Here is a 12,843-nt window from a genome sequence, read left to right on the forward strand (position 1 = left end):
AGTTGTCTGGAAGCTTCCAAAATCATTACTGCGAAGAAAAAACCAAAAAACAAAAAACCCGTGTTTGACTTTAGAGAAGGCTCCTGACTTAGCCAAGGTCACCGTCGGTGGTGTTTCACGGCACTACCACTTCCCTAACCCCGCCCCTGAGACTCTCACCTAGCTCAAGGTCCTTTCTAAGGAGTGAGCCCAAGGACAGCCAAAGACAGACCACATGCTTCCCCGCAGGAACTCGGCCCCTTTCCTAAACGCAGTTCCGCCAAGTACTCTCTCCAATTGACATTTCTGCTGTCCAATTATGTTTCGAGACTCTGAGGGTTGCACCTAACCAGACACTGTCCAATAAAAAAAGGACTTCAGATTAGCACAAATTTTGGCCAATGGTTGAGAAGATGAGAGATTATTAGCTTGTAGAAGCAGCGCTGACAGTAATGAGCAGCAAGCTCATCCAATAGACATGCCTCCTGCAGAGTAGGCCTCGCCCCCTCAGCTGCGGTGAATTGGCGGCCGGACAAGCTGCAGCGCTCAGTCTCCACCCGGGCTCCGCCATGTTGGGACTTGTGGGTCGTGTGGCCGCTGCCTCGGCCTCCGGGGCCCTGCGGGGACTCAGCCCTTCAGCGCCGCTACCCCAAGCCCAGCTCTTACTGCGGGCCGCACCGGCAGCGCTCCAGCCTGGTGAGTGCCTTGCTCTAGGAGCTGGGTTTGTTTCTGCCGCCCATGACCTTGAGACGGGGGCCTTAGTCTCTCAGGCCTAAGGGATCTGTTGGTGCTAGAAGGACGCCAGGGCCAGCGCCGTGCCCTCCAGCTGCGGGAGAACAAGAACGAGAACGATCGGATTCCGTCTCATTTTGCAAAAGGGGTGCTGTGTGACGGAAAAGTGTGGGCAGGTGCATTGACCTTCCCGCGGAATTGGGGCACCGAGCTCTCGCATAATGGGGTTTTGTGGAAGAAGATAGGAAGATGGTGCAGCCGCTTTCTCCGCTCCAGCGCGGCCCTCCCCCTGGACACGCCTTCCGTGCCAGCGGGGGAGGCCGGGCCTGGCCTGAATTCACCAGTCCTTGTGAGTGAAGTTGGGGCTTCCGATAACCTTTAACTGCTCTAATCTCAACTCCTCCCAATATCTTTTTTGTCTGTTAGCCAGAGACTATGCCGCTCAAACATCTCCGTCGCCAAAGGCAGGCGCCGCCACAGGGCACATCGTGGCGGTCATTGGTGCAGTGGTGGACGTCCAGTTTGATGAGGGACTGCCACCCATCCTAAATGCCTTGGAAGTGCAAGGCAGGGAGACCAGGCTGGTTTTGGAGGTGGCCCAGCATTTGGGTAAGTAGAATTTGTTAGGAATAGTGAAGATATTTTTTGGCCCAAGTATCCCCAAAAAACCAGGTTGTCTTCCTTCTGTGATGATTTTATCAAAATGACTTTCGTTCTTCTGAGTTTGCTGAAGCCATATTTCGATACTGAGAAGGAGTCTTGGTTGACTTAGGTATTTCTTGCCAGCTACATTTCATTTAATGTCATGAAGCCAGTTTGTCTTTATGGATAACCCTGCAATGCCTGTATCTGACAGGTGAGAGCACAGTAAGGACCATTGCCATGGATGGTACAGAAGGCTTGGTTAGAGGCCAGAAAGTCCTGGATTCTGGTGCACCAATCAGAATTCCTGTTGGCCCTGAGACCTTGGGCAGAATCATGAATGTCATTGGAGAACCTATTGATGAGAGAGGTCCCATCAAAACCAAACAGTAAGTGTCCTTGTTGCATCTACACACAAAGAAACTTTTTCCTAGTTTTATACATTAAGGTGACAACCTCTAGTATAGCAGAATTTTCCTGCAGAGACTACTTAAAGTGCTGATACATTCTATTAAAACCACACAATGCAGTTTCTTTTGAAGTAAATTAAGGATGCAGAAGTTATGATTTAAAAACAACAAAAAACTGCTACTTAGGGCCCAAGTTCATTATTTAGAATTTTAATACCAATGGCTATTGGTATGTGAAGAAGTCCTATTAGGTTAAGGGTCAGTAAAAGGAAAACCTTATGACAGTGAAAGTTGTCAGAGAATGGGATTATTACTTCTTGAGATAATAAAGTCAGTCCCCTTTATTGCAGAATGTTGGGCTAGATGCTTGGTGACAATTTGTCTAGAAAGTTATATAAGAGATAAGCTGAGTAAAGAGTTAGACTTGAGAAATGAGAGGAACCTTTCAATAAGATGAATAGACACTGATCTTACCTTCTACCTTTACAGATTTGCTGCTATTCATGCTGAGGCTCCAGAATTCGTGGAAATGAGTGTTGAGCAGGAAATTCTGGTTACTGGTATCAAGGTTGTGGATCTCCTGGCTCCCTATGCCAAGGGTGGCAAAATTGGTATGTTAGTGGTGGGTGCATATTTTCTAAACCTAACGTGGGAAAAAAATCCTACCATGTTAGGAGTGGGTACTGAGATCTGTCCCTCACTGATGAGTAGCTTCTGACTTTCGTTCTTCTGAGTTTGCTGAAGCCAGATGCCATTCCTGAGAAGGGAAAAGATGGAAAGAAACAAAAAGAAATTTTAAGTTTTTTTATTTGGGAACATAGAATTCCTAAACATTCTTATTTTCTCAACCTCTCTTAGGACTCTTTGGTGGTGCTGGAGTTGGCAAAACGGTACTGATCATGGAATTAATCAACAATGTCGCCAAAGCCCATGGTGGTTACTCTGTGTTTGCTGGGGTTGGTGAGAGGACCCGTGAGGGCAATGACTTATACCATGAAATGATTGAGTCTGGTGTCATCAACTTAAAAGATGCTACCTCCAAGGTGAGCACTGAGGTGACTGGTGTTCCATATAGTAGTGCCAAGAAACTGTAGCAGTTAACTGTGTTACTAGCTGAAGCCATGCTTTGTATTTTCATTTTAGTGTCCCAGGACCTACAAAGGAAATTTTTGGTAGTGTTTTCCCCCCAACTTCTAATACACTAATGTATTTTTTTTCCCTATTTGTTTCTAGTCTTTGTTTTTTGGTAGATAGTCCCGTCATTTGAAACCTAACTTTGGTGAGGGGAGTTGAAGGTGGTTCATATGTCTCAGATAACCCTATTTTGTGCCTTTGACTTATTTACAGTTAATTTCATTTCTACTATAGGTATTTTGCCTCAGTAATATACGAAATTATCTTTTATGTTGTTTTGAATTGCATCTCTAAAAGGGAAAAGAAATTTTTGAATAAAAGCAGTCACAAGTGACACTTTCTGAGAAGGAGCATTTTTTGGTTGTTTTTCTGATTTGGGGACTTTGGGTATATTGCTTTCATATTCCTTGGCCAGGATTTCTGATTGTGGATTATTGCTGCAGGTGGCGCTGGTATACGGTCAAATGAATGAACCACCTGGTGCTAGAGCCCGGGTAGCTCTGACTGGACTAACTGTAGCTGAATACTTCAGAGACCAAGAAGGTCAAGATGTACTCCTGTTCATTGATAACATTTTTCGCTTCACCCAGGCTGGCTCAGAGGTAAGAGACGGCTTGAGGATGTGGTCCATTTGACCTTTCTGTGGAATGATGCAGATGAGGCTAAAGATGTTCTTACTCTTTCTTTTTTTCAGGTGTCTGCTTTATTGGGCAGAATCCCTTCTGCTGTGGGTTATCAGCCTACCCTGGCCACTGACATGGGTACTATGCAGGAAAGAATCACCACCACCAAAAAGGGATCTATCACCTCTGTACAGGTAAGAACAATTAAATGGATGAAAATAATTTGTATAAAGGCACATACAGAGAAGTATAAAACCTAGTTACTTATATCTCAAAAGGTTTTCAACTGGGTTCATGAGCTCCCTGATACATTGTGTAAAATTCTGTCTGTGCATGTTAAAGACCCTAAAAGATTAAGAAACCCCTTGTCTTTAACTAATTGAAGGTATCCATGTAAATGTAGATCATGAAGTCGTGGTTTCTAGCGTGAGGGGGAGTCTGAAGTTGCATGGAAACTGAGCATTAAATATGACTACTATATATTTTCAAAAACATAGATAGTATATATAATAAAATTATCTAAAAATTTGTCTGAATTATATTAACTTTAATGGTTCACTTTCCTGGTAAACTATTACAATACCACCAGGTTTTTTGTTTTTTACTCTAACAGTGAGTATCACTACCATAGAATTAAAATGTAGAATGAAGAACAAAAGGAATAACAATGAAAATTCTTTAATCACAACTTGGAGGGATCGGATAATCTGTAAGCTTACTCAGCAGCTTTTAGGGATGGTAAGAGTCCACCTTCTTTGAAGTGGATTCTTAAATGGGAGGAAGATAGAGTGGATGATGAGAGGTCAGAAAAGGGGATGGCTTTAGTAGAATTACTTGACTTCCTGCTGCTCTACATGAGTTCTTGGCTCACTTTAGGCTATCTACGTGCCTGCTGATGACTTGACTGACCCTGCGCCTGCCACTACCTTTGCCCATTTGGATGCTACCACTGTGCTGTCCCGTGCTATTGCTGAGCTGGGCATCTATCCAGCTGTGGATCCTCTGGACTCCACCTCTCGCATCATGGACCCCAACATTGTTGGCAATGAGCATTATGAGGTTGCCCGTGGGGTGCAAAAGATCCTACAGGTGAGTATTGCAGGTGAGACCAGTGACCATAAAGTCATACAGAAGGAATTTGGGGACTATATTAGGACCAAATCTTGCCTGGCGACCTGTGATTTGCTTTAGAGCAAGGAAAGTTGAGACCAGCAGTTCCTAGTGACTGTTAATGAGGTCTTTTGGGTTTCTAGTTCTTTGGAATCCAGTTTTTTTCTAACACCTAACAGACTAAGAGTAGGGAGAACAAGACACTGATCTTAGCTGAGGGCCCTCATGACTCCCAAGTAACTAGTTTCAGTTATGAAGTTAGGTGAGGTGCTAAAATGCTTTGTACAAAGCTCATTGCAAATATAAAGTTGTATTAACCCTTAGGTTTTTGTCCAAATAAAGAAATGTAAATGCTTATTAGGGCTTCTCTTATCTTGTTTTCCTCATAGGACTACAAATCCCTCCAGGACATCATTGCCATCCTGGGTATGGATGAACTTTCTGAGGAAGATAAGTTGACTGTGTCCCGTGCACGGAAAATACAGCGTTTCTTGTCTCAGCCATTCCAGGTTGCTGAAGTCTTTACAGGTCATTTGGGGAAACTGGTCCCCCTGAAGGAGACCATCAAAGGATTCCAGCAGATTTTGGCAGGTAAGGTTTCAGGTATAAAGCTGAACATAAAATGGCAGAGAAGCCAAAATCCCTTAAATATTTGCTGTGCTGTGTTTCTATTCCAGCAACCATCAAGAAACACGTAAGTGCCTACTTACATAATTTTTATATAAAAATAGTTATTTCCCATCAGTTTTCTTTGGAAATACTCAACTTCTGAGAACGAGACACTGAGTGCTTGCAGTGCTAGCTACCCTTCTAAGTGAATTACAACATCCTTACAAGGAAGGCATTATTCTGTTTTACAAGTTAGGAAAGTTGAAGCACAGAAAATTTTAAATAATCCATCCCAATATACAGCTGAAGTAGAGAGCAAGAATTTGAACTCAAGTTATGTGACTCTGAACCATTCGTTCTTAATCTGTACTGCAGCATGTATTGTAAATTGGATTTTTAAGGGAAGTTTGTTAAGATTTTGAAGATGACTTTTCATTACATTCTGACTGGTGGCCTCAAGTGGTGTGGTATGTACCCACTACAGAAAATTGATATCCCTCTGCTTCTCACCAGTTGGGGTTTTTTTCCATATAGGTGAATATGACCATCTCCCAGAACAGGCCTTCTATATGGTGGGACCCATTGAAGAAGCTGTGGCAAAAGCTGATAAGCTGGCTGAAGAGCACTCGTGAGGGGGTCCTTTTGGCAAACTAAGCACTCATCCTCTGTGCTGTCTCTCCATGCCCCTAATCCAAAAATTGCAGTTTTTTTCCTGTAAGCCACATGAGAGCCTTGATTGAAGACATTGTGTGTTCTGTCTGAAGAATATTTAAGGTTTCCAATAAAATGTACATCCCTCAGCATCTGTCTTTTTTTCTTGGTCCTGACAACACAGCTAACATTGACATTTTTAACAATTTTAGGGTAGCCACAAGAAACAGCAGAAAATAGGCCATTTATGTTTGAAATGGGGTCATTGAAAAAGAAAAGCCATTGTCTTGGATTGATGAACAACTGCAGTCTTGTGAGGGGTTTCCTTTGGATGATGTGATCTTAATAGTAGGGCCTCAGTTTTGGTCCTTTTGTGTCATTGTTCAAAGCAAAAGGATTGTTTAGAAGAACATATTGGGGAAAATGGTTTGAAAATAATTGCTATTCTAAAAGAAGACAGGTTAATCACTGAATCAAACTTTTAGGAAATCTGAAGAATTAATACTGAAAAATGCAAAAATTGAGTCAAGAAGGCCCCCATCTATTACCACCTTCATTTTTTTTTCAGAAGGTGTTCCTAATTGCCTCCTGACTTATATTATGGGCAAGAGTTGTATGTTTGTGATTCCTTGAGACAGGGCAGGATATAAAGTACCATGAGGCCTATCCTGAGACCCAGTAAAATCCCTTTAAAAAAGTTGGAGAAAGTGTGTTAAAGGGACAAAGTAATTTTCAGGGTTGCTGGGCTTAGGTTTCTGAACTAAATAATGGAATTAGATAATTTCCCTTTCATTTTAGCCCACTAAAAGGTGAAGGATTATAAAGAATACTCAAAAGTACATCCACCCTTTCAGTTTCAAATACTTGCTAATAGTGCAAGGTTGGATTTGGTACTCTTTAAATATTCTTTTCTGGGTCCAGACCCGTCTCCCATTGCCCTCTGGTGGTAGGACTAGAGACTGCAAGAACTCTGATCTCACCATTTTGAAATCCATGAAGGCCATTTGCTGGGATGTGGTTCTTAGCTAATAACTGTTTACAAACCAGCTGGGGCTTTTGTCCTGAGGAGGAGTCTGAATCTATAAGCTCCACCCCGAGGCACTCAGGTTGGCTAGAAGCAGGGCAGGACAAACAGATCCCAATTCAGAGGCCCCTAGGGGCTGAAGGTTGGGGAGGGGCCTTGGGAGAGGCGCCAGGGGTGGAGTAGGGGCCTCTAAGTTTCCTCCCATCTGCCTATGACGTCCTTGGCACCAGTCTTCCCTGTGTCGTGATCTGGACAGAAGGTGGAGCCCCTGAGCCGCCTGTGCCTGGTAGTTTGCTCCCAGAAAAACCTGGATTTGGGGAAATGCTGTTATGGGGGTGGGGCACTTCCTCTAGGTTCTGACACAAGTGTGGGTGAGAAGTTGGTGCAGAAGGCCCCAGGGAATGGGTCAGCTCCTTCTGCTCTGTTTTCCCATGTCATCCAGATGCAGACCTGGGAACTGTGATCCTAAATGTCATTTCTCTGTCTCCCTCCCCCGACACACGTACGTCTCTCAGCATTCATCGAGAACCTTCTCCGTCTCATAAGCTGCAACTATTTATTTCCTTCCCCCTTCACCACTCTCTTCTTGTACCACACCACTGGAGTGTCAACACAGCTCTAACCTTCCTCCATGTTTCTCCTGGTTCTGCCGTGTCCTCACAGCCTCCTCCCTCTCTACCCAGAGAAAGCCCCGCCCTTCCCTCCTCCCTCCCCACCCCAGTCTGTCACACAGGGACATCACCCTACAGCAGTTCAGGCTGTGGTTCGCAGGAAGCATACATTGGCTTTTTGATTCGTGCTAGTTCCCAGCTCACAGTTTGGGAGGATCTAACACCAGCCTTCACGTGAAGGGGGAACCAAGGACAGTGAGGAGCTGGGTGGTCCCAGCCCTGGAGCCCTGCCAGCCTGACATGGGTAAGTATGAGGACCAGCCCCCGGGGAAGGCCTGAGGGATGCCTACCTCCCTCCCTGCCTGACTCAGCAGGGGTGGGGCCTAACCTTTGCTCTCTTGAGGGGTGAAGGAAGGGAAACCGGAGTATAGGGGCACAGGGCTCAGCTGGTGAGGCTGCCAACCAAAGGATCATGAGCTTTGGCAAGCTCAAGCTCCAGGGAAGAGCCTGAGACTGCACGTTAGGTGGGGGCTCTCCTTACCAACCCCATCCCCCAGCGCTTCCCCACTTAAGCTGCTGAGATTCAAGTGATATTTTACAGTACTCACTGCTGGCCTACCCCCTTAAAGTAAATACCATTTTTGATCGCGTTAGAGGGTTTTTAAGGTGCTTCTCCCCTTATTTTCTCCCAGGCCTTTTAAGTCCGTCTTCTCTCCTCCCCCACCCTGACCCACCACCAGGTGGGGGCTGCACTGAGCAGCTGCTTCCTGTTGCCCCAGAGGTTGCTGCAAGGGTGGTGGTGGTTGGGGGAAAACTGAACTATAATAAAGCCGATTCTCACGGTCCCCCATCAGCCTCTTTAGGGCTGCTACTGGCGGCCCCCCACGCTCCAGTCACTGAAAAGACACAGAGGTAGGATTGAGGTTAAAAGGCCTAGGAAGTCTTTGCACTCGTGGCTTCCTGATTCCAGAGGCTTTGAAACTTGAGCAGTGCTGAGGGAAGGAGGCTGTGCCCTTCCACAGCTGTAGGGATCGGGCCCCTGAGGAGCTCAAACACCTGGAACCTGTTCACCTAGTAGGGCCGTTGTGAGTTACCCTCAGCAGGCTCGGCCTTGAGTTCCCTCTCAGGCACTTCCATTTCTCGGGAATCCCTGTGATTCTAACTGCCTTCCTGGCCCTCCTTTGTGAAGAGATCTTTGCCGGCGCCCTCGGAGCGCGGGCGGATCTCTCCCAAGTCCTCCACTTCGGACCCACCACCATCCCCCACCTTAAGGCAGAAGTTTCTGTCTCTTCTTCCTGGGATCTGTTCTCTTCCTCCATCTGGGATCCTTCCTGGTTCTGGCCCCTAGGAGACGCCACCCGCTTCCCCCTCCCCCAGCCGATTCTTTGCGACAGCCCTACCCTGGCGCTCGTCCTTACCCCAGTAGCTCCTGCCCCTTTAAGTGCTACCCCCCCCCCCCGCCACCGGCCCACGGCTGGGGGAGGAGGCGCCGCCGCCGCCCGGCTGGGCCACCTGCGCCGCTGCCGCCGCCGCCGCCGCCGCCCGGCCCTGCTCCAGGTGAGGCCCGGCACCCACGTCCGGTCTAGGAGTCCCCAGGCGCGCCATCTCTGCAGTCCCCTGCCCCGGGATCTCCGCTGCCCTGGACTCAGGATTTGACCCTCCCCCTGCGGGAGCTGCCCTTCCTCTCCCCTGCACTATCTACTCGCCCATTTCTTCCCTGTCCTCTGCGACCGGAATCCGGAGGCTTCTCACGCCTCTCGGCCAACCTCTCCCGGGTACCCCTCCTATTCTGGACCCAGGATCTCCCCCTCCCCCTCGCCTTCCTCCCCAGAAAAATCTCCCGCGGTCTGGGTTTCGCCTCGTTCCCTCTGGAACCATCGCTTTCCCACGCCATCCTAACCTCCAATGGGAGGGGGAATAACCGCCACCCCAACTCCTCTCCTTCCCCATAGTAAGGGGGGTTGGGTGTTATCATAGACTAGAGTCTCTTTCAGGCCTTGCTCTGCTTAGCCCTTCAAGTACAACTAACTCCCATCCAAAGCTTTTCTGTAGCCTTCACCCCACCCTACCTCTCCCAGGGTTTGGGGGGCGACCTCAGCACCCGCCAACCAGCCCAGGTGGAGAAGGCCCTTTTCTTGGGCTTGGGGCGGGCTGGTCCAGCCTAGGAATCGGGAGAGGGTCGCACCCAGAATATTGTGGTACTGGGCTTAAGGACAGTGGTGAGTGGCTAGGGCTAAGTCTCTAAGGGTTTGGGCTTGGTAAGAATGACCTGGGAAGCCCAGCCTTCTCTATTCAGATGCAAAGAGAGTCTGAAGGAAATTAGGGCTTTCTCTGTCCTCTCCTGAGACAACCGAGGAGAAGCTCGTGGGGGGAGTTTGAAAGGAGACTGTACTGCATCCGAGGGGCACATACCAATTTGGAGTGAAGTGGAGGGGTTATGGTCTTTTTGATGTGTTATAGGAGAATCTGGCCTCCCCAAAATACAGAGAGGGAGGAGACTGTTTTGCACTTAACCTGGAGAGGGAAGGGAGACAAATTGGAATGGTTACAGGGTTGGGGGCCATCTCCCTACTAGACCTTGTTAACACTGTGAACCATTCAGCCAGTGAGGACAAGGGAGGTCTTTAATAATTACCCCACCTCCGTTGGGAAATTCTCCCTCCCTCCAAGTCCAGCTGCGACCCTAGCTCTGTCCCTTCTCTCCTTGCGCTCTCATTCTACCTGCCCTCCCCCTACACTCCAGAATGAAGGGACAGGGTGTCTGGATTGGCTTCAGACTCTTCTGATTCTCTTTTCATGGGCTGAGAGAGAGCTGGGGGGAGGAGTGGGTGGTCAGCAGTGGTGTTTGGGATTGAATTCCAGGAGTACCTGAATGCGGAGAGGAAGATAGGTGGAAGGATGCGAATGAATCCCCCCACTCTCCCTTTCTGTCTCTTCCCCCTCCCCAGCAATCTGGCTCCTGAGTGGAGCCACGCACAGTGGCAGCTGACCCCAGAGTCAGGGTGGTGCAGCAGAAACACAAGGAGGGTGAGAAAGGGGGAGCAGGTGCTAATTTCTCCCTCCCGATTCTCTTTATTACCCCCTGCCCACTGGCCTGGCTTGACAGAGGTTCAGAGTATTCCCTAGGTGCCTTTCTCACAAGTTGCTGAACAAAATGGCCATTTGCCTCTTCCCCTTTCTAGTAGCTTCCTAAAGGGAGATGGGGTAGGTGACTGGCCACATCTGATGGGATTGAGGAATGTTTGGAGACAGAAAGGGTCAGTCTGTCCTCTGGTTGGGGGGAGAAGCACAGCTGCTGCCTGGGGTGGCTTCAGGTGAGAATTAGACACCCAGCTGTTGGGCATATCCACACCCCACCCTCATCTTTCCTCAAAGAGCAAGGAAGACCTCTGATTAGATGGGATGAGGAGGGGTCTCTTTCAAGGAGGAAGGTGGTTGTAGTCTTTCTGCACCGGATGGGAAAGAATGGATCCTGCCCCAATTCTTTTCTAATCCCAGGTGGCCCTCTCTTATCCAGCTCTGCTCTTCCCAACAGCTCCTGGCTGGGATAGTCCTAGGGGTTGCCCTGGAGACTAGGCCTGGGGCTCGGAAGGGGTGGGGGCAGCCAGTAGGGCACAGGAGTAACCGGCTCTTCCGGAGCGGAGTGGAGCCAGCGGGTGGGTGTGTGTGGGTGTGTGGTGGGGGGAAGGGGCGTGGCTACACCCGTCTGACTGGCGCAGGCTCCGCCCCTGCTGCCCGCCTCTGACTGGCCAGCCCCAGGACTGGGGGCGGGAAGTAGGAAAATTCTCCCTGTTCTGCCCCGGAAAAAGGAGGAGAAAAAAAGATACCCAGCTCTCTCCCCTGGCCTTTTAGAAAGTCACTTCCATTTCCCTGAGCTCTGTTCTTCACCTGCCTTTACTTTGGGGATGGGGCAGGAATTCCTTTGCAGAAGTTTGCTGAATCCCTGCTTTCTCCAGAAGGAAGGACCTCTCTCCCTGTGTGTGGCCCCTATTTACTCAGGGACTTGAGGTCAGTAGGCTGTTGGGGGCGGAGTGTCTTTATTTTTTATCCAAGGTGACCCAAGAAATCTATTATTTAGTCAGGGAGGAGAGAAGGATTTTGATTTCTGCCTGTCTACTCCTTTCCACTGGCAGTCTACTTTTCTCAGGAGAGGGAGAGAAACCCTCCTAACTCTCCTTAGCCTCTCTCTCTCTCTTTCTCTCTGGCCCACACACTTCGAGGGTTTGCTGAAGCGCCCTTCCTTCTTAGCCTCTCTGAGCCATTTGTAGTGGGGTGTGGAGTCTGTCCCGAAAACTCAGGAAGAACTCACTCTGTAAGGAGGATTTCTGTAAGGAAATCCAATCTAGGCTGATGTTATTTGGCTCTGCCTTACCCTGGCCCCACCCAGTTTTCAGATCTTCCTCCCCAGACTCCCAGAGGAAAATGTATTTGTTGACCACCCCCCCCAACCTGCCAGAGTTTCATCATCCCCACTCTGTCTGTTCCTCTTCCAGAATATTCAGCCTGTGTTTTGCACAGTTAGGCAATTGTTTGTAGAACTGCATAGCACTGAATTGAATGGGAATTATCTTGAAGCCTGCAAAGTCTGTTGAGTTGCAAGGAAAGGAAACCTGGTTTCTAGTCACATTTTATCCACTGTTTGACCTTGAACAAGTTGGTTAACCTCCTCGGGCCATAATTTCTTAATCGCCAAACAAGAGAAGGTTAGAAATTCTCTAATTTCTAACATATATAACCCTGTTCCCCATTCTGGGTCCCCTGCAAAAGACATTTTAGGTAATAGCTAAACTCTAGTCCCCTGCTAGATTTTTCTTTCCTCTTCTCAGAAGGTTTCACACAGTTCTATAGCCCTATTAGAAAAAGTACTAGAACTATAGAATAGGTGGACATTTGGCACCTTATTTGCTGGTCAGTTTTCCTGCTCCTCCCCTGTTCCTCTGACCAGGTTTAGGCTAGACTCAGGCCTTCCCTGTCTGGTCTTAGAGCCAAGCTTCTTTTTCCTATGCACAGGAATCATCCTGACCCTCAGGGCCCTGCAGATGTCTCCGGAAAAGTGGTGATCCAGGCAGGACCAGGCTGCCCCCACGGGACAGAGGTGAGTGGGCAGCAGGTACTTGCCTTTTTCAACCCCTTTACCAGGACTGAACTTTCCTGACTAACCTTTCTGCTTCTCCACTTCCACTTTTCTACTACCCAGCCTGTGGAATAACTGCCCTGAAATTATCTCCTCCCCCATCTTCCTCTCCCCCCCCCCCCCCCCCCGTTAGGGGAGAGGTACTTGCCTCGGTCCTAGACATCTGTTCTAGTCTTTTAGGTTA

At 48.3% G+C, this 12,843-nt stretch overlaps 2 protein-coding genes and 2 non-coding genes across 7 annotated transcripts in view; all 4 read left to right on the forward strand.

Moving 5' to 3' along the window:
- The first annotated feature begins 497 nt into the window (after positions 1-497).
- On the forward strand, positions 498-6,040 carry ATP5F1B (ATP synthase F1 subunit beta). Its single transcript, XM_006179858.3, has 10 exons — positions 498-675; positions 1,138-1,320; positions 1,568-1,742; positions 2,253-2,374; positions 2,622-2,806; positions 3,341-3,499; positions 3,592-3,714; positions 4,397-4,609; positions 5,020-5,221; positions 5,774-6,040. Exons 1-10 carry the CDS (start codon positions 549-551, stop codon positions 5,869-5,871), a joined length of 1,587 nt encoding a protein of 528 aa, XP_006179920.1. The 5' UTR covers positions 498-548; the 3' UTR covers positions 5,872-6,040.
- On the forward strand, positions 1,392-1,466 carry LOC116667877. The gene has a single exon (XR_004324931.1). It is a non-coding gene; the product is annotated as a small nucleolar RNA SNORD59 (small nucleolar RNA).
- On the forward strand, positions 2,459-2,529 carry LOC116667878. The gene has a single exon (XR_004324932.1). It is a non-coding gene; the product is annotated as a small nucleolar RNA SNORD59 (small nucleolar RNA).
- A 1,608-nt stretch (positions 6,041-7,648) lies between the features above and the next one.
- BAZ2A (bromodomain adjacent to zinc finger domain 2A) overlaps positions 7,649-12,843 on the forward strand; it is a 32,997-nt gene continuing 27,802 nt past the window's right edge. For 2 of the 4 annotated variants that reach the window (XM_014555192.2, XM_014555193.2), the window contains exons 1-2: positions 7,649-7,829; positions 12,536-12,620. The gene's annotated coding sequence lies outside the window, so the exon portion shown is untranslated. Of the gene's footprint in view, positions 7,830-9,049; positions 9,083-11,391; positions 11,534-12,535; positions 12,621-12,843 lie in introns of those variants that run through there. The other 2 variants (XM_032493062.1, XM_032493061.1) reach the window with 2 other exon arrangements.

Source organism: Camelus ferus, chromosome 12 (assembly GCF_009834535.1).
Source record: "Camelus ferus isolate YT-003-E chromosome 12, BCGSAC_Cfer_1.0, whole genome shotgun sequence".
NCBI classification, from domain to species: Eukaryota; Metazoa; Chordata; class Mammalia; order Artiodactyla; family Camelidae; genus Camelus; species Camelus ferus.